The sequence below is a fragment of the Sorex araneus genome, chromosome 2 (genome assembly GCF_027595985.1).
Source record: "Sorex araneus isolate mSorAra2 chromosome 2, mSorAra2.pri, whole genome shotgun sequence".
Taxonomy (NCBI): domain Eukaryota; kingdom Metazoa; phylum Chordata; class Mammalia; order Eulipotyphla; family Soricidae; genus Sorex; species Sorex araneus.
Window position 1 is genome coordinate 138,731,567 of NC_073303.1, and position 27,850 is coordinate 138,759,416.

General features: G+C 38.8%; 1 protein-coding gene and 1 pseudogene across 1 annotated transcript in view; one reads left to right on the forward strand and one right to left on the reverse strand.

Moving 5' to 3' along the window:
* The first annotated feature begins 219 nt into the window (after positions 1–219).
* Positions 220–27,850, forward strand: part of HGD (homogentisate 1,2-dioxygenase) — a 55,614-nt gene continuing 27,983 nt past the window's right edge. Inside the window, exons 1-6 of the mRNA XM_004606692.2 lie at positions 220–366; positions 5,464–5,535; positions 6,659–6,747; positions 9,720–9,825; positions 23,293–23,352; positions 24,952–25,043. Coding sequence (XP_004606749.1) covers positions 352–366; positions 5,464–5,535; positions 6,659–6,747; positions 9,720–9,825; positions 23,293–23,352; positions 24,952–25,043 — 434 coding nt within the window. The 5' untranslated portion in view covers positions 220–351. The remainder of the gene's footprint in view (positions 367–5,463; positions 5,536–6,658; positions 6,748–9,719; positions 9,826–23,292; positions 23,353–24,951; positions 25,044–27,850) is intronic.
* LOC101557962 (U4/U6.U5 small nuclear ribonucleoprotein 27 kDa protein-like) lies at positions 26,379–27,130 on the reverse strand (annotated as a pseudogene).

A 27,850-nucleotide genomic window follows, 5' to 3' on the forward strand; every position in this document is an offset into this window, starting at 1 on the left:
GTACTATCTCTCCAGTCCCCAACTTCTTTCAACTAGAACATATTGGTTAATCTTTACCTTAGGTGAAGAAGTGACAGTCTTCGGCAAATTCTTGTAGAAACAATCTGGGTTTAATGAAAACCAAAGGTAATTGTGTAAGTAATTGAGAAATACATGTGAACTTTATCCCTGGTATATCAGTGAGGCAATTCTTGCAGGTGCTTTGAGTGGCCTGCTGACCAGTGAATGAGCACCGGGAAGCAGTGGGAAAAAGCGCATCCAGAAGAACTAAAGGAAAAACCAAACATTCTGGTTTCTTAAACTCTCTAGGCCTGGGCTTCCTGAAGTCAGTTCACCTAGAGAAGAAGGAAAATGGCAGAGTTGAAGGTAAATAAACTGGCAACTTTTCTGTGGCTTCTTCAGTCAGACCTCAAGGGAACCGCAGAGGCCTTAGGGAGAATGTGGTGTTAGCATGTTTCCCCTGGTGTCCACAGGTTGGGCTGAAGCTGGGGAAAGAAGAAAAATGAGAAAGAGAAAAATGATGAAGCTTTAATTATTCATCTCTTGCCTTTGTTTATTTCAAATAGTTTCTTGGAGACAACCCAGGGCAGATCTGTTTCTCACTGAGTCTGTCTCCCACCCTTCCTCTCTAACACCTTCCTGTGACTGCAGCTTCCTGCACTGACCAATTAGAGATCCTGAATCTATTCCTTTGTTTTGAGACTCACAATAAATTCCTGTCTGATAGAAACTCTCTCGCATCTTCTATAAGAAAAAATTCCTTTTTATTATTCAAAATGCAATTGAGGGGCTGGAGTGATAGCACAGCGGGTAGGGCATTTGCCTTGCATGCAACCAACCCGGGTTCGATTCCCAGCATCCCATATGATCCCCCGAGCACCACCAGGAGTAATTCCTGAGTGCATGAGCCAGGAGTAACCCCTGTGTATTGCCGGGTGTGACCCAAAAAGAAAAAAAAATGCAATTGAAAAGTGTTGTGGGTTATCAGCTCTTAGGTGCTAGGCAATTTATGAGCTAATTCATATTAACTCATAAATTAGTCCTCAAAATAATTTGAACATAAGCACTCTTGTTTCTTCTTAATGAGTAATAAAAAGGGTGTTCATAACAATTAACTCATTTGCCCAAGGCCACTGCTGTTTGGTATTTGGAGGCTGGGTTTGAACGCCTTTGTCTTACCTAAAGTCAAGTTTCCAAAAGGAGAATGAGTGGCACTGGCTAGACTGAGTGCATCAGAGCTGGGGAAAGGGAGTGTGTTTCCAGTAACACTTGAGTGTCCAGCCCAAGCTAAAATAAGTACTTATACATGAACTATGGACCCAAGCAGAGCTGATTCAATGTCAGGGGGGCATATGCTTTATGCTTTTCTCAGGTCTTTCAAATAATGCTGAATTTGAAGACTGAAACAGTGTCCTGATTGAAGTAACAGTGTCAATTTTTTTAAATCTTTATGTCTAAGTGTTAGACTAAGCTCTCATTCTGAAAATCCAGCAAATGTTATATTAGGATGTGATACCACAGATTAATACAGGAGAGGAACTGATTGTAGGTGGGATCCAGAGAAACTTCATGAAGAATGCTATTCCTACACTGAATCTTTTTTTTTTTTGCTTTTTGGGTCACACCCAGCGATGCTCAGGGGTTACTCCTGGCTTTGCACTCAGGAATTACTCCTGGCGGTGCTTGGGGGACCATATGGGATGCCGAGGATTGAACCCGGGTCGGCCGCGTGCAAGGCAAACGCCCTACCCGCTGTGCTATCGCTCTGGCCCTCCTACACTGAATCTTAAGGAAAAAGTAGCTAATAAAACTTGGCTAGTGAAAGAGAAGAGATATAGGCAAACAGAAGAATAAAGAAAATCCACCCTCATTACAGCTAAATTTGAATTGCTTCAGAAACAACCTATATTAGATACCCAGCGTAGTGGTCTGATCTCAGGGGAATGAGTAGGGCTAGGTGAATAAATATGAGAGTCATAATATCAGTGGTGGTAGTTTGTCTGTCTTAGAAGAGCAAATGAATAAGTCCTGTGTGGAGGCTCATAAGTATTTGGAAACATCCTTACCATTTATAAATAAATTATATGTAAAATCCTACCCTGCTGAAATTTTTTAAGCAACTTATTATGCAGAACACCAGCACACCAATGATGTAAATTGCATGCTGGTCTTTGTTCTGAGTTTCAAAGGCATTCTTCCCAGGCTGCTGTCTAATCTCCACAAGGAAAGGTTAGCTCTGGAAACAGAAATCCAAACAAAGAAAGCTACATTGCATCATTCTAATCAATAAAAATTATGTAAGTTAAAACTTACTTCTCAGTTTTTAGTTTTTCACTTTAATGGACATATCAACAAAAAGCCACAAATGAAATTACATTTGCATAAAAGCAAAGATGAAGTAATAAAATTAAATTTAAAATGGATCAATGCACTATTCTTCTTCCTTAACTTTTACATGTCTTGATTTCTTATTTATAAAATAATGGACTCTTTGACATGCAAACTTTCCTTGATCAAATATTTGATTCACTAGGTCTGAGCCTGTATTTAATACTTGTGGGGTGATTCCAACACCAGAGATGTATCTCACTGGATTCCATAATAATTATATCTATTTCCTGTTTCTGCTGTAGCAAATAACCACAATTTCAGTGGCTTAAAATAACACAGATTTATTCTTTTAAGCTTCTGGAGGTCAGAGCTCTAATATCAGTTTCACTGGGTTCAGTCAAATTGGTGATGAGATTTCCTTCCGGAGACGCAGGGGAGAAATCCATTTATCTCTCCTTTCCAGCTTCTGGATGATGATATGCAGCCCCTTTTCCATCTTCAAAGTGCCCAGTCTGACGTCTGTCTATACCTCTCATCCCATCGACTTTTCTTCTTATGCAGTCAAATCTCTTTTTACTTTCCTTGTTTAAAGATACTCATGATTATATCTAGAACAAGTTCAAATTCCCAAATATTTCAGGTTACTTCCTATCTCAAGAGTCTTCATTTAGTCACACTGGCCAAGTCTCTTTTGCTGAATAAAGATAGACAAACTCCAGGGATTAAGATAGAGTGTCTTTGAGGGCTATTAATTAGCCTATGGCAAGAATCTATAAATACCTCTAACAATATTCTATGTTCAAAAAATTCTTCTAACATGTAAGGTATGTTCCCAACAAGGTGAATGAGAAGTACTGGACTCTCCAGAGGAGGGAAAGATGCCTATAGTCCCACCTGTACCCTATCTTCTCTGCTTCCTCCATGCCCAGTAAAGCAATTGGGATATTCCGTCTGTACATCCCAAGAAGGTGTTGCCTAGAATCAGAGTTAGAAGAAAGCCACCTAATAAAAATACTCTGACAAATTAATCATCTCCTGGGTATCAGGTGAAAATTAAAAGGCTGTATTCTAGGGAGCTGTCAAAGAATTGACATGGATCACTTGGATCACAGTGGTTTGTTCTTCATTTAGAAAGTATGTACATCATTCTCTTGGAAAGAAATCAACTCATATATTTATGTTATCTAAATTATTCAGAAATCTGGACTGAATAAAATAGAGAAAGACACTTGCATAACATTAGAGTATTAATTTTTTGTGTGTATAAGATATATTTGTCCATAGATGCTGAACCAGCTGGAGCTGAATGTTTGGATTTTCACAGCTGTTAGAAGAGAGTGCAGATTCTGTCCTTGCTCTTAAAGCCTTGGGAAGGCAGTTTAGAATATTGCTTCCTCGATTCAATTACCTTCAGCTGTGACAGGCCTGGCAGTTAAGAGCACTAATAAACTCATCTATGATTTTTCTCTCAGAGATTAGGAAAACCAGCTTATTTGAGGGACTTTGTAAGTGACTCCCCCCCCCACTCAGCAAATACACCTCAGCTAAGATTCAGAGACTGATTCAGAGCTCACACCTTTCTGGGAGCTGAGTGGCTCCCTTCCAAACCACCAGCTGTTCTTTCTACTTTCTCTTCTATTTTTCAGAACAGTGTGAGTCAAATATTTCATAACCACACATACTAAATTTTTCTTTCCTGTGTTCTAAACATACCTATAATGCTGGACTCTGTTCCAGGCCAGCAGATCTGCACAGAGGGGGAAGGTTAATGCTAAGTCCACATGCCTGCCAGAAAGCTCAGCTGTCCTCCTCTGGTGCTCTGAACTTCCTCTCTTGCAGAGAGAAGCAATATGGCCATTGAACAAAGTGAAGGCGCTGAAAATACTCAGTGGCACTACTCAGGGCTTGGTCTAAAATTCCATTCCACAGAATTAAAGATAATTCAGGATCACTACCATTTCTCATCAGTTCAGATTCAATCCTGTTGATGGTGGGTCTGAGGTTCATTTAGAGAGAAGAAAATTGTGTTCAGTGGAGAGTCAGAATGCTGGATGCAGCCTGCCATTTACCCAAAGAAATCATTCCAAACTGCATGCAGATGCTGTTAAGCAATCTGTATATAATGTAATGCGGTGTTTTTAGTACAGATAGATTTTCAAATATTCCAAAAAATGTGTCTGGAGGTAAGAAGAATAATTTGACTCCCATTGCTTTCTAGGTCATAAAAATTTCACATTTGATATTCCTTCCAAATATAGACAGCTTACCACCAGCCTGATCAGCTCTCACACATGCAGGCAGGTTGCAACAAATTCATCCCTCTTCATACTGCTGAGAATTCCAGGCCTTATCCTCCACCCACATAGAGCCTCCTTATATATCTTTTAAAGACATGTGCTCAGATGCTGGCATTTCACTCACTGAGCGAAGTGCATTTTCATTATCCCTACTAAAATTGAGAACATTTATTAGGAACAAATATGGAGGAGAAAATGGTTAAGTTAGACAAAAGGAGATTCAACCCTACATTCAACAGCATATACTCACACTAAAGCTCACTTTCCAAGAAAAAGTAAGTCAAACCCTACAGTTATATAGTTACATTCTAGGTGTCTGACACAGGACATTTAGAAGTAAACAAGACTGCACAGTCCCAGACTTCATGGATTTTGTAAAGTAGTGAGATGTCAGATAATGAACAAGAACTCACAGGTGTGTAAAGTGTTGCAAAAGTAAGTTTCAGGTTCTCCATGCGATTTACTTCCCTGAGACACCCCTTAAATTCTTTTTCCTGGGTATAAAGTATACAGACGGCTATTTAGAGTACACACCTTTGTGCCAATTTGTACAGATTCTGGTTTTATACTTCTAATCTAAGGCATAAGTACAGTTAAGAATTTAAAAAAATATGCAATATCCAGCACTCCCAATCAATTGTTGGCTTATCAAATTCACACAGAGCATATTATAACAAGTGGCTCAGATGCCCAGGACATAGCTACTTTATTATGTATGGAACATGATGCACAAATATAAATCCATACAGAAATACTTAAATTTGTAGATTGTTAGTGTTATGAAATGCCCTTTAATGTCCATTAATAGTAATGTTTGTATCTTTGTCACATGTAGTACATATCTGGATTTGGAAATGAATGTGTCTCAGAGGACCCTCGCTGCCCTGGTGCCCTGCCAGAAGGACAGGTATGTCTTATTAGAGTATTGACATCAAGAGTTCTGAACCCTACACCTAAATAACAAACCTAAACCAAAGAGCCTGTAGTCACCACCACAGATTTTCTAATTTCATTTACAGAGTCTCACAAATCATGAAGACAATTGGGACACTGAACAGTGACAATATACAAAGATTAAAGTTGGATAGTAGTTCCTATGGCACAACATCCAGCACAAATTAGTCAAACTGATTATGGAAATTTCAGAAGGATTCTTAAAGTCCAGGACTAAGGATTTCTTTCTGGTTTCCTGAATAGTATAAGACATGACAATGATGAGAAAATGATCAGTCTTTAAAGTATACACAAAGACATTCACAACAGTGTAATTGCAACAGCAGAAATATGACAAAGTTTTTTTTTGCTTTTGCTTTTTTTGCTTTTTGGGTCACACCTAGCAATGCTCAGGGGTTACTCCTGGCTTTACACTCAGGAATCACTCCTGGTGGTGCTCAGGGGACCACGTGGGATGCTGGGAATCGGACCCGGATAAGCCGTGTGCAAGGCAATTGCCCTACCCGCTGTGCTATCACTCCAGCTCCGACAAAGTTTTTTAAGCTCTTTAAAGAACATACTCTCAAAAAATTTTAAGTTTTTATGACATATGTCCTCTAAAAATGTCTTAGCATGCTTTGTATGTTGGAGCTTCTGATTCAATCTCGGGTACCACATAACTTTTTAAGTACCACCAAGAATGATCCCCAAGCATCACTAGATAATGCCCCCACATAAAATAAATGATTAAATACATGAGAATAAAAAATTTAAAGTCCTGGTTTTTATAGAACTATACATGTCAACCAGAATCCCCATTTTGGATAATAAGAATAGATAAAAATATTTCGATTAGCCAAATATTGGGTCATTTCTAGGTTATGAGTTAGTGAAATAATTTGCTAATCTTCTACAATAAACATACATTACTTTTATAATCAAAGGGAAAACTCACCTACAAAGTTATTATAAGAAGTGTATATGGAGTGGGTTGATTATGTGCAGTGGTCCAGAATACTCCCTTCCAGAACCAAATTCTCCCACTCAAGTGTATTTGGGAGGGGACTGATAAAATGTATTGGCCTCCTTTGTTTTAGAATAATCCTCAAGTTTGCCCCTACAATCTGTATGCTGAGCAGCTCTCAGGATCCGCATTCACTTGTCCACGGAACACCAATAAACGAAGGTATGAGATTGTCTTAATTCATTCTAACCTGCAGATTGCAGGACCTTCCCCAGGACTTAGAGCTGCCATCCATACCTGGGCCACTGTATCTCAGGAATACTTCTAGAAACTGTCCTGTTGCATTTCAGACTTTGGTTTACTTGGTTTTTGAATGATTAACTCAAAAGTATACAAAATTCAGAATAAGATCTTCCTCAGCTGACTAGCAGCATTATATACTTTGCATCAAAATAATTCAAGCATGAGTAGTTGAGAGGTTATGTACCATGGCCTCTTGTGGTTTGAATTAATAAAGTTTTAACTCTGGACTTTGCCTTTGCTGAAAACCAGCTAACTAATTATCACAATGTGTCTTGTTTCATGTTTGTTCTAAACCCACAAGACAACTCAGTGAACTCTTTCCCTTGGTTATTCCTCTGGGGCAGGCTAGATGCAGTCCACATTGTGGTTTGTGGATACAGTGAGAATTATGGCAGACATTGTTGAAGAATGGACATCCCATGCTAAAGCACCTGTGTAAATAAAGGATTTCACTTGTATTAGAGACATGGGAACAGACAGGTAGTCCTTGCTGCTTAGGAGGATGGTTTTATTATCTCAGAGTCCTTCTGAAAAAATTAATGATCTAGTGAGTACAAAAGCACTAAGAACAGCAAAACTGATAATGATTATTCCCCTTCATGCTTAATCTTTCCCTCTCTTGAGTCAGGGCCTGTCTTCAAGTATGAATCTTGTCTTTTTGTCTTTCCATCTATGAGACTGATCCTCTCAGACCCTCTGATTTATAGTCCCTATTGCCTGGTTGGGGTAAGGATGAAAGGAAAGACAGTGTTTAGTACATTATCAGACATAGAGTGAGTGCTCATTGACATTTATTATTATCATTACTACTATTGCTGTCGTAGCAAAATTTTCTCCCTAGGAGGCTGTAGGAAAAGCCAATATAAGATATGCAGGTATTATGCTATAATGTCAATGTTGATATAGCTTCTAACTCAATTGATACATGCATGTGAGATAGGCAAAGATTAATTCCCAGACCTGTCCAAAACTTTAGTTAATTCCATTGTTACTTAATTATCTTCCCCTTTTTCTGAAAATCCAAATGTCAAGGTAAAGCAAATACACAGACTATTCCTGTCCATTCCAATTTCTGGCAACCAGTAATATGTTCTTGATTTTATGGCTCATTCACTAACAGGACACTTGGCCCCCAGATTCTGCTGTCTGCCCCCATTATTCAGCAATATCTTCAGCCAGCAGGAACTCAGCTCTGTTCCAGAAGGCTGAAAAGGAGCTGTTGGCATTTCATTAAGAAGCTGGCATGACTCCCTGAATCTGAATTAAATCTCTGTCCAGGGCAATTTAGTGCTGCCTAGGGAGTTTTATAAACTTAGCTAAAAACGAAGAGGCTCTAGACCTGGCTCACCCATCTGTTTAGAATTCTTGCAAGGTATCTGCAAGAATTTTGTAGAAATGCTCAGTCTCCAGTGGGAAGATGGAACCAGTCCCTCTCATAAGAAGGCAAGCCTAGAATATTAGAAGTTATAGCTCCTTTTAATCTCAGGGCGCAGGTCTACCATAAACTGTCAGAGATAACTACCAGAAACTAAATTTTATCCGATTAGTCAGCTGATCATCTAGGACATGGAAAAGTGAAAGTAAGAACAAGAGAATGTAGAGACTTAGGATCATCACTGAAACCAAATTACTAGTGAACAGACATCAATTCAGTAGGTATCTTATAATCAAGTACCTATGTTATGTCAAGCATTCTAGGTACATAAACTCTGAATCACTGAAGTGTTATTAGAAGATAAGGATAAAGAATGTGGGATCCAGGAAGTTTTGTGACTTTGTGGTAAGATACACACGCATGTTATCAAACCAGGTAGAAGTGGAGATGCTTTGTTTATTCTTGTTCTCATGTCTAAATTCTAAGATTATATTGGCTAGGGCTAGATGGATCAAATAGAAATTGGATAAATTCAGCTTTATAACTCAAATTATTTAGTGTTAGACCAATCTCAAGCCCACAAAGGAAACTGTTTGGTGATTTAAAGGGCCAACACCTTTTTTTTTTAATTTTTAAATTTTTATTGAATCACCGTGAGATAGTTACAAGCTTTCATGTTTGGGTTACAATTTCACAATGATCAAACACCCTTAGGACTAACACCTTAAAAGCAGGTATGGCCTTTCCCAGAGAGAAATCCCTCTTCCTTCTGTACTGTAAGCGTCCAAAAGGCTCAGGTCCCTCTTAAAGCATTTTGGTGCTCCTCTCAACTTCTGTGGGTTTTCCTTTTGGTGTCCTTCATGGTTTCTCCAGAATCTCCTTTCTCTTTCTAAAGTAGGCAGAAAGGTCATTATCTCAGATTTTGACATATACATATAATAATATGGCAGGGGAGAAGGAAAGAAAGAATGGGAGGGAAAGAAGGAAGGAAGGAAGGAAGGAAGGAAGGAAGGAAGGAAGGAAGGAAGGAAGGAAGGAAGGAAGGAAGGAAGGAAGGAAGGAAGGAAGGAAGGAAGGAAGGAAGGAAGGAAGGAAGGAAGGAAGGAAGGAAGGAAGGAAGGAAGGATCAGTGATCAGTTTTCCTCGCTTCCAGAGCAAGAATTAGTACCTAATGATGTAGATGAGATACTGTTTTTTCTATGGGTTTTCTGTGCATATTTCCTTCAGCATACTCCCCTTCTCTTTGTAGCCATTATTGAGAAAAACAATTCCTGACTTTTTTGTGAGCCTGGGAATAAGCAAGAGCCGCCATTTGGAAAGATGGTGAAATAAAAAGACAACGCCAGGCTTGGGCAATGATGACTAGTTAGTGGAAATGCTGTCACTGCTTCTCATTTAAAACCCACAGATTATTGTTCATAGACTTGAACATCTTCCAGATGGTACTTCATGAGCTAATCTGTGCATCACTCATAATATCACCCTGAGGCTATGTGTCCTTGTTTCCTCCCCCCAGCTGGCTGTATAGAATTCTACCTTCAGTTTCTCACAAGCCTTTTGAATCCACTGATGAAGGCCATTTAACTCACAACTGGGATGAAGTTGATGCTGATCCTAACCAGGTATAAACAGTTTCTGTGAATTGGAGACTAACATGTACCTAAATCCTTAAATACAAATGTTTGAGTTCTGTTTAGATTTTTGAGAAACTAAACTGTTTTTAAGATAAATACTAAAGCATATCAGCATCTTAGCTCAAACTTGGGAATTTTGCAACTGATTGACTGCACATGTGTGTATATACTTATAATCTCATGTTTATAGAGCCTAATGACCTCTGAGTAGGCACATAGGTGAATCAGACAGTAAAGGTGCACAGGTGAGTTAGATTAATGGAGATTCTATAGACTAGTGAGGCCAATTTGTTTCTCCTCTAAACTTATTTACCATAGAATAGAATAGTGTTCAACACACATGACTGAAAAAATGTCTCTGGTGTTGGGATGGCAGATTTGTAGTCTGAGTTGGGTTCTCTAAGTCAATTGTGATGACAAATTGCTGTCACGTGTTCCTCAGACCCAAGAATTTTCATTCAATGCCTTCAAGTTCTCCCCTTTAGGGTCAGTGGTTGGTAAATTTCTCCTCTGGATCTAGTCTTATTCAGGTATTCTGCTTTCAGTAATGAAACAGATCCATGCCATAATGGACTGGGATGTGTTCTTTTTTACTTTTTGCCCTCTGAGAACCTTTATTATTCCCTTTATTATTGAACTTAGGTACTTGTCATGGGTAACAATTATATTAGACTGGGGCAATATAAAGGGGGCCTAAGTTTGTAACCTTGTGTTTCTACTTTACTGCTATCTTTAAGTCACAAAGCTTCACTTATAAATCCAGATGATAAAGACAGCTGCTGGGCAGGGATTTCATTAAGATTGCATGGGATAACACACATGAAAATGTGTACAGGGTGCCTGTACATGGTAGACAAAAACTATGACTCTGATAGAGCTGTTTTGTTATATTCAATTAAAAGCATAATGGTACATATAAATCTTATAATTCAATTTTTAAATTTTACATTATTTTTATTCTGAGGTCCTTATCTGCCAAGTTTTCAGGAAAAAACTCTGTATTGGTCTTTCCAATTAATTTCTTTTCTTAATGCTAGAGTGAAGCAGAAGCTGGACCTGACTGTCTTATCCTCCCTTGCCTCGTAGTGTTGAGATCTCCATTGTTCTGCTGCTAGCTTAGCCAGAGAATCATCTAAAAGGTCACTTATGGTCCTGTCAGCCTAAATATGGAAGTCATTGCCTTCTGGTGCCACCAGTTTCAACTGTCCCCTCTTTATTCTGTTCAAATGCACGTATTATTCTCCTTCTCCTTCTTTTCCCTAAGCTATATTTTTGGTAGAACAAAAGCCAGAATAATTTGTAGTCACTTTTAGTTTCCTGTTCTTCCCCCTTTGCTCCATGAGTGGAGAAATCTCAAAACTGAGTACTTGCTTGAATACTATGCACCCTTCTTTAACAGGCTTAGAAAGTGAGGCAGTGGAGGAAAAAAGTGTGAGTTAGCATCTTAAGATATTACCCATCTTATAGTCAATTCAAAACAAGATATTTTGTATATCACTGTCATCCCGTTGCTCATCGATTTGCTCGAACAGGCACCAGTAACGTCACCATTATGAGACTTGTTACTGTTTTTGGCATATTGAATACGCCACGGGTAGCTTTCCAGGCTCTGCCGTGTGGGCAAGATACTCTCGGTAGCTTGCTGGGCTCTCCTAGAGGGGCGGAAGAATCAACCAGGTCGGCTGCGTGCAAGGCAAACACCTTACCCACTGGGCTATCGCTCCAGCCCATTTTGTATATAACCGACCTAAGCTTGTATGAAGTTTAATGCATCATGTAGAAATCTTCCTCAGCCTTCCATTGGCATGTATGCCTCTGGGCACGTTGGAGAGAGGCTGTCATTGTTCCAGCCTCAAACCCTGATCTCACAGGGACAGTGCTCTGCCAAGACAGAAGGTAAAGCTCTCAGCTCCTGCTCCTTTCAGTCACTTAGGGCCCTTGTGTAATTTATATAGTCAATATGGGACCCATATTCACCTCCTGAGTCTCACCTTGGTTCCCAATTCAACCCTGTCTCACCACCTTCTCTCCCACACTATGTTAAGAATATATTTCTCAGACATTTTTATTCAATTATTTTCTTCATTCATTTCCACTTTTATCTCACAGAACCACATACCATTCTAAATAAATTACTACTCATACTCCATGACTCTGTACCACTCCTTCTGTCCTTAATTCTCTGACTTCTGTTTTAAAATTATACTTTAAAGTGGTCACACTTCTTCATTTTATTAATAAAGGGATTTGTATGCTTAATAATGGGTCATTGTCTTCCATTAGAAAATGTAAAGTTTTCTGTTAAAATACCTGAACTTCAGTAGGCTTCCTGGTCAAGTATTTATTATGTATCAATTTGGAAAGATGGACAGGGCATTTCAACAGTAATTTTTCCAATTTCTTTCTTTAGGTGGAATAAGGAATCTCCAATATGTTTTTCCAGTTCTCTCAAGTAGAGCCAAATCTTATATTATCTCAAATCTCAAAGAGACAAGGTGGTTATAAAATCATCGAATAAGACAAAAATTAAGTACAAATAAAATCACCTCTGAAAACCCCCTTAAATCACCCATAAGGGAAAGGATACACAATTTTATGTGTGTAATCATGTACCAATAATTCCTATGTACACCAAATTTGAGAATGACTGAGCTAGACTTTAAGAAGGAATTACAGGAAAAATCCACAGACAGATGTTTGGGGATACAAATTTTAAGGCTTTTAAGATAGCTGTCAAAATGAGGTGGAATGAGGAGTCCCATTATACACACCCATCAGCTCATAGACGCTCCAGCAGACAATTAAGCCTCTACAACCTTCTCCATCTTCAAAGATTTTTCGTTGCATGACTGGAGTCATTCTGCTTTTATATCATTTTATTTGAGGTGAATGTTAGGTATTAAACCTGATTCTCAAGGAAAATGTGATTGTGAAGTGAATCTACTATTATTATGATGCCTAATATACTCTATATTTCATACATGATCCTTTTATAATATTAATATATTTTATTTTACAAAAAAGCACCACGTTCTAATTATTATTTTAGGTACAGACCTACCTATGGATGTTAATCCTGTTCTGACAAAAATTTGTATTTTTATTATAAAATAATATATGCTTTTACAACTCAAATGATAAAAATTATAAAATGGAATTTCCCACCACAGGCGAGAGTTGGCACAGCAGTTGTGTATATCAATTCAATATTTCATAAATAGTTGGAGATTTATATCCTGAATGTGGTATTTAAGACATCGGTATTAAAAGTCCAAATGAACACAGAAGCATCAAATAGTTGTAGCAAAAGTTACTCCATGCTTTTTAGTAGTCTTAATACCTGTTGTTCCTCCCCACTTCCCTTGCTTTCCATTCTAACCTTGCTGTGCATTTCTCCTTGAAGCTGTTATCTTCCTTCTCTTTTGAATGCCTTTGAACGCTTTCTGTAGGGTGGCTTCTAAATAACATGTACCTCCAGTCTGTCCCCTGCCTGTTTCCAACTTTGTGCTCACACAGTTTGGAACAGCTGTGCTCCAGAACACCATAGTGCTCCGTGAACATCAGTTCCCACAAGGAACTGCTTGCTCATCCTCCTATTCTGTAGCCACGTCATCTGCCACCCATTCCCTTATCCTGATGCACATGCCCTGACTGTTCCTGCAACATCTCTCCTTTTGTCTTCTCATTTATACCTTCTTGACAAGTTAACATCTCTTTCCAATTTTATGCTTCATTAACCTCAACAATCTGCATTCATCACTTCCCCCCTCATAACCTCTTCCAAATATATATTACAGACTCTCAGTGAGCAAGACTGAGAAAATTATATTTAGATTTCCATCTGACAGTCCTTCCCAACTGAAGCCTGTATGGTAGGTATGTCTTCACCTGTCACAGACCAAATCTAGTACTTCATCAACTTCACCAACTCCCACACATTAGTCATCACTGAGAATTTAAAGGCCTAAGAATTACCTAATGTTTCCTCCAAAAGAGCATCATTGGGATATGCTATTATCACTGTCCTCTTAGATACCTGCCCAGGAAAATTGGGGATGGTGTCCTAAAACTATCAATTTCCTTTTATTTATACTTAAATCCAAACATAAATGCAAACTTTTTGAGTGTGCTTAGCTTGTCTGTAGACAACAAGTTCAAACCACCAAAATTAAGTTATACCTAATTTTGTTTATAATGCACTCAGATTTCTGGAATCTTGGAATTAACAAAGAATTCTGTATCTAATTTAACTGATATTTTATAAATTTATATTAGGTTCCTGGATCAGCATTCTTCTTTCAAGGTCAAAATAGATTAGGGTTTATCTTTCTTTTTTGTTACTTCACTAATCTCTAGATTGTTGCAAAATCACCCTCCAGTGAATTCAGTTGAAGAGATTTAATTGAAGAGATAAAAAGCAATACTTTTTTTCCAAGCTTCAGTTGAAGAGATAAAAAACCTACTTTTTTTTTTCTACTTTACTATCTAATTTGTCAAAAGCTCAGGTCTTGCCATGCTCCTAGTCTCCTACCCAAAGTGTGGTGGGCTTCCTGATGTCTTAAAACTTTTGCCCAAGCCTCTCCAAATGGGAGGCAGACATTTTGTGAAAATATTTTAAACCCACTTTATCAGCCTCATTAATTCCTTAACCCATTGAAATCAAGTCTTCCCAAACAGCTTTGTCACGATCACGATCACGAAATCCCGTTAATCATCGATTTCTCGAGCGGGCTCAGTAACTTCTCATTTCATCCTTTCCCTGAGATCTTAGGAGTCTATCTCAACTAGGCCCTCCCAACAATGTTGCACTGGGGGCTCTTTCAGGGTCAGAGGGATGAGATCCAGCTTGTTAGTGGATTTAGCATATGAATACACCATGGGAAGCTTGCAAGGTTGTCCCATGTGGGCAGGAAACTCTCAGAAACTTGCCAATTTCTCCCAGAGGGAGAAGTAGGCTACAAGATATCTCATAGCTATATCTCAAAGATATCAAGGCCTTCCTGCGGCGCGCTTCTGAGAGCTTGCTTTTAAGTCTCTCTCTGGATGTTGGTCGTTGATGGAATTACACACACCTGGGTTCCTCTGCCGGTACCTTCATGCATGAGGCCTGTCCAAATGTGTGGAGAGGGGCCTCAAGCATGGTTATAGCTAGGTTCCAGTGGTCTTTGGCCACCGGGAGCTCTGCTTGGTGTGGGGAGGGAAGCTGGAGTCCATCCCCTCCTAGGGGCCCCCGGGGAAGACAGCCAGGCGTGCAGGCAAGAGAATCTCTGCATCACTCTCTTCTGAGAGCTTGCCTTTAAGTCTCTCTCTGGATGTTGGCCATTGATGGGATTACACAAACCTGGGTTCCTCTGCCAGTACAACAGCTTTGTACCTTCTTTAAATAGCAAAAAAAAAAAAAAATGCTTCTCATTAATAATACATACTTTTATTCAAAACATACCTAAAAGTGTCAATGACCAATAATTCCACTAATGCAGAGTTGACCACTTCTACCGTTTTGGTTACTTTCTTTCTGGTCTTTAAAAAAAAATCTTGGGTACATTTAGATAAATAAGCAAGTAACCAAAATTAATTTTAAAAGTTCTAATTATGACTTTATTCTCCTAAAAACATGCATGTGTATGACTGACAACAACGTTAAAAAACATCCTCCCTTTCTCCAGTTTTTCCATGACACCAACTTTCTCATACTTTCAGTGCTCTGTCACTCACCTCCTATATTTCCCAGGGCCCTCAAACCCCTAACCCTAGTTCAACTACCTTCTGTTTCTAGAAAATAACAGAAAGTACTTATCTTCTCCATTTCTTTTTTTAGGAAACACACACACACATAACTTTGAACTGAAAGGTGTGAAAATGGGCAAATTAGACTTTTCTGTTAAGAGCAGGAAAGCAAATTGGGAGAAGTGAATATTTATATTAATGATGGAAAATCAGTTACAGACCTATTTACTGCAGTTAAACTTGTCTCCTTGCCATGCCCTGCCCCCATTTATGTGGTTTTCACATTTGGCTCCCTTGGGCTCCCCTGCTGAAAAACGTTGGTCTAGTACATGTTTATAATTCCTCAATTGTCAGATCTTCAGGCTTTCCCATTTTAACTATTCTAAATCATTCAGGTTCAATACATTCTTTCCTTTTCAATACCCAGAAGACTGGATAGTTGGTTTCCCTCCTCTATTTCTGAATCTCTGTCCTTTCCTATGATATTGCATAAACCTGTGAAAGAGTTGACCTCCAGAATCATGAACTATACTCTCTTGCATCCCCCTTGCCTATATCACCCTCCTAGGAGAGAAGGTGAACTTTATTCTCTCCTTATCCTTTCTCTTATCATCTTCCTTACCCTCTTCTTTCTCTCCATCTGCCCTTCCCTCTGTACTGGTTTTCTAGAGCTGCCATACCATGTGGCTTCAATATTAGAGATCTTTTTTCTTCACAGTGGAGTTTGGGAGTCTGAGGTCAGTGTGCCAGCAGGGTTAGTTTCCAGTGAGGCTTCTGTCACTGGTTCATTGATGGATACCTTCTTTCTGTGTCTTCACCCTTTTATCCCTCTCTTTTGTATCTGTGTCCACTTCTTTTCTTTCCTTTAGGATGCTGGTCAGATTGAAGTAGGACCTACCCTAATAGCATTATTCTTTGATAAAGACCCTATCTCTGTATACAGTCACAAGTTAGGGTTTGGGGAGTTGGGACTTCAATATCTGAATTTAGTGAAGAAGACAATTCAGTTTACAAAACTCTCTCTCTCTGCCTCTTTCCCATTTCAAACTAGATTGCTAGCATGTTTTTGTCACATGCTCTTTGTCTTAGAGCTAGATGAAGGGCTAACTACTAGTAACAAAATACCCAAGGTCAGAGAGAGAGGGTACAGTGAGTTGGGTGCTTGACTTGCATGTGTACAACCTAGGTTTGATACTATGGCACCATATTTAATCTCCCAAATACCATCAAGAGTGATCCCTAAGCACTTAGCCATGAGTACGACATGAGCATAGCTGGGTGTTACCCAAAAACAAAATTATAAAAATAAAAGATACATATTATATTGTCCGGCTTGAGTAAACTAAGAGGCACAGCTCCTTGAACAGCAAAAGATTTTTCGAGCCCACTTGGCCCTCCACTTCCTCCACCTAGCACGTGTACACCCACCAAAGCAGGTAAGATTATAGAGATCTAACCTCACCCAAGGAAATTCCATTCGTATGTTTTCTATAACCTGATGGTTCATATTGTAGGAAGTTGGTCTTGAGTCACTTCATTGTGAATTCTCATTTGTAATCTATCTTCTACTTTATCTCCCTCTCACCAACCTCCTGATTCCCACATTTTTATTTGCTAATCTAACAAATGTTAGTCATTCCCAAAGCATTATTTTACAACCCTTATACAATAAATTTTATAAATCCCTCCTTTAATTTCTAAAACCACACTGAACAGTGCCCTGTGTATATTCCAACCAAGCAGTTTTCTTCTTGAAGTCATCATAGTTCTATCCAAATTCTCTTATCTCTCTGATTATTCTAAGTCTGCTAGCAACATAATCTTTATCATACTCAGGTTTTAACCCTTCAAGTCATCTTTAAAAACTTTTTTTCTGTCTTCCTTTGCATTTAATGGAGTGCTAAACCAAGTACTATACATTAAAATTATCAGATAGACAACTTAAATTGTAGATTCATCCAGGCTCATTATTGGTATTCTAATTTGGAAAGTCTGGGGTGATATCCAGAAGTCTCCAGATGAAATTTTTGTACCAGATGGCTTATTTTAAAAACCACAATGATAGATCTTGCTTTTCTTTTTTATCCTAATACCATCTAATTCTGACCTCAATTACTCTTACCTGAACTATTGTGAAGTTTTACTAATTGATCCATGTGTCTTTCTTAACCTGTTCTTCACCTTGCTGTCAAATCCAGTTTACTAGATTATCATTTTTAAACTCTTTAATTCCTGGGGCTGGAGCGATAGCACAACGGGTAGAGTGTTTGCCTTGCATGTGGCTGACCCGGGTTCGATTTCCAGCATCCCATATGGTCCCCCAAGCACCACCAGGAGTGATTCCTGAGCGCATGAGCCAGGAGTAACCCCTATGCATCACTGGATGACCCAAAAAGAAAAAAAAATCCCTTTAATTTCTGAGACCAGGGTAATAGTACAGTGGGTAGTGCTTGTCTTGCTTGGCTGACCTTGTAGCACCCCTGAGCCCAGCCAGAAGTGAGCCCTGAGTACACAGAGCCAGAAGTAATCCCTGAGCTCTGCAAGATGTGACCTAAAAACCAGAACCCAAACCCAATAAACAATAACAGAAATATCTTTCATTTCTGCAAATTCCCTTTCTCCCACTGTCCAACTAATAGGCATAGGATATTAAGATAGGTCGGGGCTGGAGTGATAGCACAGCGGGTAGGGCATTTGCCTTGCACGCGGCCGACCCGGGTTCGATTCCCAGCATCCCATATGGTCCCCTGAGCACGGCCAGGGGTAATTCCTGAGTGCAGAGCCAGGAGTGAGCCCTGAGCATCGCTGAATGTGACACGAAAAGCAAAAAAAAAAAAAAGATAGGTGATCAGGAGCCCTGATTTAATACCTTATCTTCCAAATCTTGCATGTCCCCTGCTTACCAATCATACCTACTATCACCATTCCAAGACAATAAACTATGATAGTGTTTAAGTTCTTTCATCAGCTTTAAATTTTATCTTTCTCCCTCACAAATATCCACCCACCCAAATCTCACCCCTAAGACTCATTTTATGTACCACTTCCTTCACTGGACTCTTTTAATATTTCTCAGACTACTTGAGAATAAACTTTTATTTCTACCAACTTCATGTGGCCTTGAGTGTCTAGTATATAATTTCTTCCAAATATTAAAAAAAAAGTTTTTGAATTGATTCTCTGATAGTTCAGATTCCATCATTCTAAACAGACTAGATAACATTTACTAAATGTATTAACTGGCATTTGCCAACATTACAGTACACATTTTCTTATTTTGTCTTCTTTAACAACTCAATGAAAAAATTTTAAACTCATTTTAATTTATATTATTAAATAAATATTATTTTAACTCGTTTTTATTGAGGTAACATTGATTTACAAGTGCATAAATGCTAATATGCTCTAAGAGTTCAATATTACCACATCATACCATCACAAAAGTATAATCCCTCCAGAAGAGTTCACTGGACTCTTTAAGCCCACTGCCCACCCAACTTTGTTAGCAGGATCTATGTGTCTATTTCCCTTGCTTAGTTTCTTTAAACACCACACATGAGTGAGACTTTTAGCATTTGTCTCTTTTCCTTCTGACTTATTTCATATTAACATAATCCCTTTAAGTTCCAACCATGTTGTAATAAGAAGGCAAGATTTTACCTTAAAGCTTAGTAGTATTCCATTGTATACATACCATGTTTTCTTTATCTAGCCTTCTGTAATATTATATTTTTTGTTTTGTATTATATTATACTATGATAAATAGGTGCTGCAACAAGCGTAGGTTTTTGTATATATTTTCAAATTAGTTTGTGTGTGTGTGTGTGTGTGTGTGTGTGTTCTTTGGATAGAACACCTAGAAATGAAGTCACTGGATTGCATGGCAGTTTCACTCTCAGGGCTTAGGGTAGGAGTGGAGAGTCATACCTGATGTTGCTTGGAGGACCATGGGTGATGAGAATCAAACCCAGTGCCCCCACATTCAAAACATGTGCTCCAGTCTTTTGAGTCATCTCCTCCATCATCTATTTAAACGTTTGAGAAATAACTGAAATGTATTCCATGGAGGCTGAACCAGTTAACATCCTCACAATTAATGAAGATTCCTTTTTCTCCACATCTTTGTGTTTGCTTTTTTTATAGAACATTTCCATCAATCTTCATTTCATTCCTTAGAAAGAAGTTAAAACTATGTGCACACCAGATAATTTCATTGTGTATATCTGTTATTTTCCACATATAAGAATGATAAATATGACTAGTGCCAGTGCTTATTTCTGAGATAATGTTCTTGTTTACATTTTTCTGCTAAAGTCTCTTCTTATCCACTTCTTATTTTCTTATCATAAAGTACCCACATTCTCAGGGTCTTCTATAGTGGGTTTACTAATTTACCTATGTAAGACCTGGCTCAGAGCGAGGTCTAGTAAATGCCTGGAATGAATTAATATAAGGAAAATTGGGCACAATATACTGACCCTGAAGGGCCTTTGCAGGATGTACACCTTGGGCTTCACAGTAGGCCTAAGTGACTCAGCATTGAAGGAGCAGTAAATCGGTCAGATTGGATACCAAATACAAGAGCACTGAAGGTATACAAACCAGAATTCAGGAAACTGTGAGATCATGAATTGTTTGGGAAACAGATCAAGACAGGTTTAGTAAAAAGTTTACAGTGGGTTTATAAGAGAGGCTGAGAAAGTCTTGGCATCAGTCTTTGTAGAATTGTGGAGTTATATCTTTAACCCTTACTCCATTGTGGCATATAAGAAAGTGACACAGTACAGAAAGAAAATAACTTGCCTGAGGTCCCAGACTAAATGGGAACAGAAAGAGTTGGAGAAGTCAGAGCCCCTGATTCTATCCAAAGTATATCCACTGGCCATTTGGATCAGAAGGCTACTGCTCCAACAACATGTAACTCAGCTGAACAGAGGTTTCTACCCTCCACTTACTGGACTCCTGAACATTCCCTCACCAAATTTTCCTCACATAGAACAACATGATATCATAAAAAAAACTCTTGATAGGGGTGGAGCGATAGTACAGTGGGTAGGGCGTTTGTCTTGCACACCCAGGTTCGACTCCCAGCATCCCATATGGTCCCTGAGCACTACCAGGAGCAAAAAACCTTGATCAAAATTGGAAAATGCACAGCTGACTTCTTATGGGCACAGAGCGTATTCAAAGCTTCTTCACTACCCTTGAAGACAGTCTTAAGGCCCCAAACCAATGCCTCCATCTGGTTATCGTCCCTTGAAAGGTTCTCCATACACTACTATCAGTTAAGGGTCTGATTCCTCATGATTTGAGAGCTAATGTGCAACAGAAAATTGATCAGCAAAATCTAACCAACCCATCACCTTCTCTTATTCAATCTTTCCTACCCAAGAAAAGAAACCTCTTCTCTGGGAGTTAAGATTTAATTTCTAACCATAAACAAGTTTCTAACTTCAGCAAGATGTACAAACAAACCAAGTAATACTTCTCTGGCTAATGAGATTTTTCTCAGTTCCTTTTCTCTTTCTTTTTTATTGTTCTCTTTTTCCCCATTATATTTATAAATTCTTAGGTTTAGAGTATTTAAACATCCTTACTATTTGATAATTGGCATATTACAACCATACATATCAAAAAGTCCACAATTTAGTTGGTTGGTTTTCTGAATAATCTTTTCTAAACATAATGCTTACTTGAATCATATGAATCATAGAATCATGAAATCATAGAATCATAAAATCGACATTTTATAAAAAAAAGTGATGCCTAGATTCACCTTCACAGATTTTTATTTAATTTGTTGTTGCATCTCAAAGACACTCCAGGTTGTTCTCTTTGGGGGGCCAGAGTTCAGAATTTCTGAAAAATGTAAAACTTTGCTCTGGAATCACTTAAATCCCTTCTACTGGGAAACCTAAAATTATGATTCTTCCTAGACCTAAGATTTTGGGTGACTTTTGTGTGAAGACTATTTTCTTGAGCATAGAGAGACAGCACTACCATCATAGAGGGAACCTGCAAATAATTGTTAGTTGAACAGAAGCTACCCTCCAAAGCCACAGTTAACCTGTGGTCCTGACTGACATCAAGGGACTGTCATCTTAGGCCAGTGGTTCTCTAGTCAGATAAAATTAGTCCCTGCAGGTAACAACTGACAATATATAAAGGCATTTGTGGTTGTTACAATTTAAGGGAATGCTCCTGGCATCTTGTGAGTTAGAAGTCAGGGATGCTCCTAAACACTGACAATTGACAATGCCCAGAACAGAAAAAAACAATTATCTGATGCATAATATTGCTGAGTATTATCTGATAAATATCAGTATTATCTGATAAAAGTCCCTTATCAGATTTTTGCTGGGCAGGTCCCCCCACCCTCAGCGAAAGAATTGAATTATGAATTAAATTAGGATTTAGGAATAGAATCATTCCTAAATCTTTTCCTTCTCTCTGAAGCACAATTTCAACAATGCTTTTAAAAGCACAACTTTATGTATTTTTTTTAATTCAAGTAGTCCCAGAATAAGATCAGCTTGTAAAATATAGAGGCTGCCATCTTATTGTGTATGTCAGAAGAGAGAATAATCCTAGCACCACCTTTCCATTTGCTTCCTTCCCATCTGACTGCTTCTCTGTGATACAGAATGAGCTAATCCCACAACTTAATGGAGACCCTGCAGAGCTTGCTGAGACCGGACACAGCACCTAGGCACGCAGAAGCATCACCCAGCCCTCCAGGGTACACACAGGTCACTCCAAGAGGTGTGTTCTAAGGTTACTAGGTTTATCAGCTGTCTGCCTTGCTGCATCAGGCCTGCAGCCAAGTTAATTAATAAGGGCTGGGCTGATGTTTTGGGTAGGGCCCAAACCTGCTGTTTTTTTCTTCCCACTTCAATGGATATTTAATTATTAAATTTAAGATTGTTGTGATTTAAACTAAACCATCAGGAAGCCTGGGGATCAACATGGGGTTTGGTGAAGAAATTGAACCCAGTACTGCATTTACCAAATCCAATCTCAGTTGGTGCTTTTTCTTTCTCTTAAAGAAATAATTCAAAGCCCCAAGGGCTGGAAGTAGAAGTAGAACCTTCCCCTGCAGAGTCAGGAGCCCACACAGAAGAATGGTATGCCAGAAAAGAGAGCTGATTATAAATAATATAAAAAGCAGCATCAGTCAAACTCACTGATGTGCCCAGGAAAACAAATTTTTTTTTGCTTTTTAGGTCACACCCGGCGATGCACAGGGGTCAGTCCTGGCTCTGCACTCAGGAATTACCCCTGGCAGTGCTCAGGGGACCATATGGGATGCTGGGAATCGAACCTGGGTCGGCCGCATGCAAGGCAAACGCCCTACCCGCTGTGCTATCACTCCAGCCCTGGAAAATAAAATTTTAAGGGAAACAAACAGTTACTAAAATGAGAAAGCAATGATGTAATTTTTTTCAATTTATGCAATTCAAAATGCTAGGGAACAAAGACTATATATATATATATATATAACTTGAACATGCATGTACGTAATGCACACACACACATTACAAAACCAACAGAGACTTTTTCAGGAAATGACGTCCATTTATTAATTTAAACACACACACAGAATCATAAGAGGTCAGAGCCTCTCAGAAGGAGCAGCTGTCTTTTTTCTGTAAAATTGATATTATTTATTTATAAGTTCTACCATTTCCCTTTGTAAAATAATTTTCCTGTATGTTTTCTTCTTTCCAGCTTAGATGGAAACCATTTGAGATTCCAAAAACATCACATAAGAAAGTGGACTTTGTGAGCGTAAGTCAATACCATCTCCACCTTCCCACTCGTCTTCTCTCACCCACAGTGAGGAATCTAGCCATTTGCCAGTGGAATGCCAAATAGAAGCATTCTTCAAGGCCAGTCACAGAAACAGCACCACCTGCCTCTGTTCTCAGGGCTGGCCAAGGGACATCTTTCTTACAGGCACCATATGGCCCTTGACACCAAAGGGCATTCACGAGATGTTTTCCATATCTCTGAACAGCTAAGGGAAATTGAGCATTCACCTGCATTGAGTTCCTTTGTTTGGGACTAGAACAGAAGTTCAGAGCCTTTTTGCTCCATGGACTCCTTTGATCAACTGATACAATGTCTGTATATACATGCATAAAGTAAATTACCAAAAAAAAGTGGATTATATTAAAATGCAATGACAAAAATTATTTTTAAAAACAAATTAAGTTTGGTTATAGAAATACATGCTTCTTTATTAATGCCCTAAATCACAGACTCTATGAAAATCTAAAAACTAGGATTATGAGAAGTATAAGTATTCATGACATTTTGGAAATCTGTGACAACTATAGTGTGATTTTTTAAAAATCTATTCTCTTCTACCGGTGACAGTTTTTCAAGCAGTCAGTATTTATGTAACTTGTTGATTTTAATTCACCATTGAGTGAGCAAAATTATACATGTCAGTCAGTGTTAAGTCAAAATGGGTCTCCATTCAAGTTCACAACCTCCCTGAAATGGATTCCAAAGCTAGAATATCATCAGTTCAGTGTGGAGACTGTAGTTAGAAAATGCTAACTAGAACTTCTGTTTGGTAGTGAATCCTGGATCTTTACTCAGAGCAAGTGCTATGTGGAGAACAATGGGGTTATGTAGGCAGAAGATGTGGGTAATGGGATGATTACCTACAAAAACGGTAATGCTCAAAGAAGCTGGTGGAAGGTCCTATAGACCAACCTCAGATTACAGCTTTCTTACAGAGGATTTTAAATTGTTTGGCTTCTGTCGAGTTTTTTGTTCATATCCTATGCTCCAAACTCTGTGTGGACTCATTAAAACAGGCCCTAAGTTTGCAAATATATTAAAATACTAAAAGAAATCCCCAACCTGTGTGAGTTATTGATATCCACAGTAGCAATGCTTCTTACCTTTGGGCTTTCCTGATTTCTTGAAGAGCAGAGTTGCTTTTCTCTGCTTTGTTCTGCAGTTCATGGCTAAGGCTGAGCCAAATCAGAAGCAGAGTCCCACCCTCATGGTGGGTACATTTGAAGGGTGTTAATGCTCCCTAATGTAACAACCTTTTTCTCCAATCCTCTAAGTGCTTGACTCTTACAGGTTGATCTAAGCACCTAACTGATAAAGTACCAGATAATGAACTGATTATTTAAAAGTTCATCTGATGTAGATATCGAGGCCATGGCTGGAAGCCAAGCATAATTCAGTGAATTCTGGGTTCCATAGTGGCAGCAAATTCCCAGAAGTCTCAGGGCTCCCAGAGGAAGACAGTAATAAAACCTGGTAGAATCTAAAAAAATCCCGTAGCTTTCAGGGGTGAGGAGGAGACTGTCCTCTTGGGTTCTATTCACATTCACCCTTCCCCCTGCTGTGGGTCTCTCCCAGGGTCTGTACACCTTATGTGGAGCTGGAGACATCAAATCTAACAATGGGCTTGCCGTTCACATCTTCCTCTGCAACACCTCCATGGTGAACAGGTAAGTAACTTTATGCTGAGAAAACACCCACATTCCCCAAGAACCACCAACCAGAGGGTAACAACTGTGTTGTTATTGTTGTTATTGTTCTTTTCCTGAGAAATATTTCTATACATTTACTCAGAATTATGAAGAGCAGGGCAACAAACTGAGCATTGAAAGTATGTACTACTGGTTAGGACTATAGGTGTTAACTCCCTATCGAGCACGTACAAACTTTTTCCCTTGTCATTATTCCCTAAACAACACATGTAACAACTATTTGCAACACCTTTACATTATAGTAGGAATTAGAACTAATCTTGGGGGATTTAAAAGTATGGGGAAGGATACGCATAAGTCATATGCAAATTCTAAATTATTTGTAAGAAGGGACTTGAGCATCTTTGAATTTTGATACCGTGAGGGTCCTGGAACTGTTTCTTGTGGACATGGAAGAATGAGTGCATTTCTATTTTGGTTAACTCCTATGGCAGTGAAATCCAGAAAAAGAATGACAGGGCACTAGAAAGCAAAATCAGTCCAAAGGCATTTTGACTAACCAGGTTTGAGTCTGACTATCTTTACCTTGGTAAAACTCCCCAGAGCTGCTTTTGAGTCCAAAGTCACACTGTGTGAAACATCTGTTGGGCAAGATGTTGGGCAAGCTGATGGATTTGGCTCTTACTAATATATTTAAGTGAAATTAAATATCCCACATATTTTTTACATATTGGATTTTTGTTATTGTTTTGGGGCCACACCCTGAAATGCTCAAGGATTATTTATGTCTCTGCACTGAGGAGTTACTCCTGGTGGTGGTACTCATGGAACCATATGAAGTGCTAGGGATCAAATCTGGGTCGGCTGCATGCAAGGCAAATGCCTTACCAGCTGTTCTCTCTCACGCACCCCTTACTGGGTACTTTAAATCAGAAAAACAGACAAATAAATTCCTGCCTTTTCATTGGGAAGCAGAAAACATAGTTGTTTAGCATACTACTCATGGAAGTGGATTGTTGTGTACAAAGCCCAGTTCCACCCTTTCTGGCTAAGTTATTCTGGGAAAGTCACCTAAATTATTTCAGCCATGAATCAGTTTCAAGATCACAGTCTCTCAGAAAACACTGAAACTTTCCCTTTGATTCCAGTCTCATGTCAAGCTTTTTCTCCATTTGAGCCACACTAATATTCACTTCATTCTTTGTTTTTTTATTTTTTATTTTTATTTTTTTTGAAAACAATGCAGGGGGATTCTTTTATTTAGTAATAAAAATATTAATCAAATACAAAAGGGTAGGAATATCGCTTTATTTGAGAAACTTCTGTCCAAATTACTTTTAAGTGTTTTAAAAAGTCCTAATGAGCATCCAAGAAGAAAACATGTAAGCTTCCACAGGAATTAGGACAAAACAAAGGGATTGATGATTACCCCCAAAGATATTTCCTAGAAGAAAAAATGTAGTATTTAATCTTTCTTCTCTTCAGGCAAGGTAAGTGAACTACAGACATCATAAATAAAGTTTTCTTACTTTACAAGGCAGAAGGACTGTGATCCTGTTTTGATGTCTATCATATACAAATACAAAATCCACTCTTCTGATCAAGGTGAGGGCGAGAAACCATTCTTTAACAATTCTCATGCAATGAAATCCAAAGGTCTGTTGAATCCGACTTTTCGATTCATGTACTGCCTGTACTTCCTCTTCTGGGACACATTGATGGTATAAGCATTTACAGAGCCATCCACCTTTTTCCCTTTTGTAGAATCAAAGGAGGCAAATCCCATTAATTTCATCATTTCTATTTCTTCCTCAGTTTTGCCCTCTAAGTCTTGTTGGTAATCTGCCGTTCTTTGCTCTTTTGTGTCTTTTGTTTCTTTCTTTTCATCATCTCTTCTTTCTTTCAGCTGGGAAGGGGAAGGAGATGTAGATCTATGTCGTCTTGGGGATCTGGAGCATCTTCTGTGTGGGGATCGAGAGCAGTTCCTTCTCGGGTCTCTCTCCCTGGACCGGGACCTTTCTCAGCGTCTGCTCTCTCTCCTGGGACATGGACCCCGACCGCCTACGCTCCCTCCCTGGGGAGCGGCTGCGGCTGCAACCCATCTGGAGGCCTCTTTTTTTTTTTTTTAATTGAATCACTATGTGGAAAGTTACAAAGCTTTCAGGTCTAAGTCTCAGTTATACAATGCTCGAACACCCATCCCTTCACCAGCGCACATATTCCACCACCAAGAATCACAGTATACCTCCCCACCACCCCCACCTCTCCAGCCCCCGACCCCGCCTGTGTAACTGATACATTTCACTTTACTTTCACTTTACTTTGATTACATTCAATATTTCAACAAAAAACTCACTGTTATTGTTTGGAGTTTCTCCCCCCAAAGTTGGACCTGCTGAAAAGGAAGCATTTGATAATTTGTTTTCCATTGCTGAGAATGAAGAGATATGAGGTCAAGTGGCCGTTTTTGGATTTCTGTATTTTAGTATTTTAGTAACTAAGTCCAGAGAAATTTCTGCCAGAAATTGCATCATTGCAAGCTTGTACCTCTCTGCTACTTTATATTCCACATATGAGTGCAATCTCTCTATGTCTGTCTCTTTCTTTCTGACTCATTTCACTCAACATGATACTTTCCATGTTGATCCACTTATATGCAAATTTCATGAATTCATGTTTTCTGATAGCTGCATAGTATTCCATTGTGTATATGTACCAGAGTTTCTTTAACCAGTCATCTGTTTGGGGGCACTCTGGTTTTTTCCAGATTGTGGCTATTGTAAACAGTGCTGCAATGAACATACAAATGCAGATGTCATGAACTT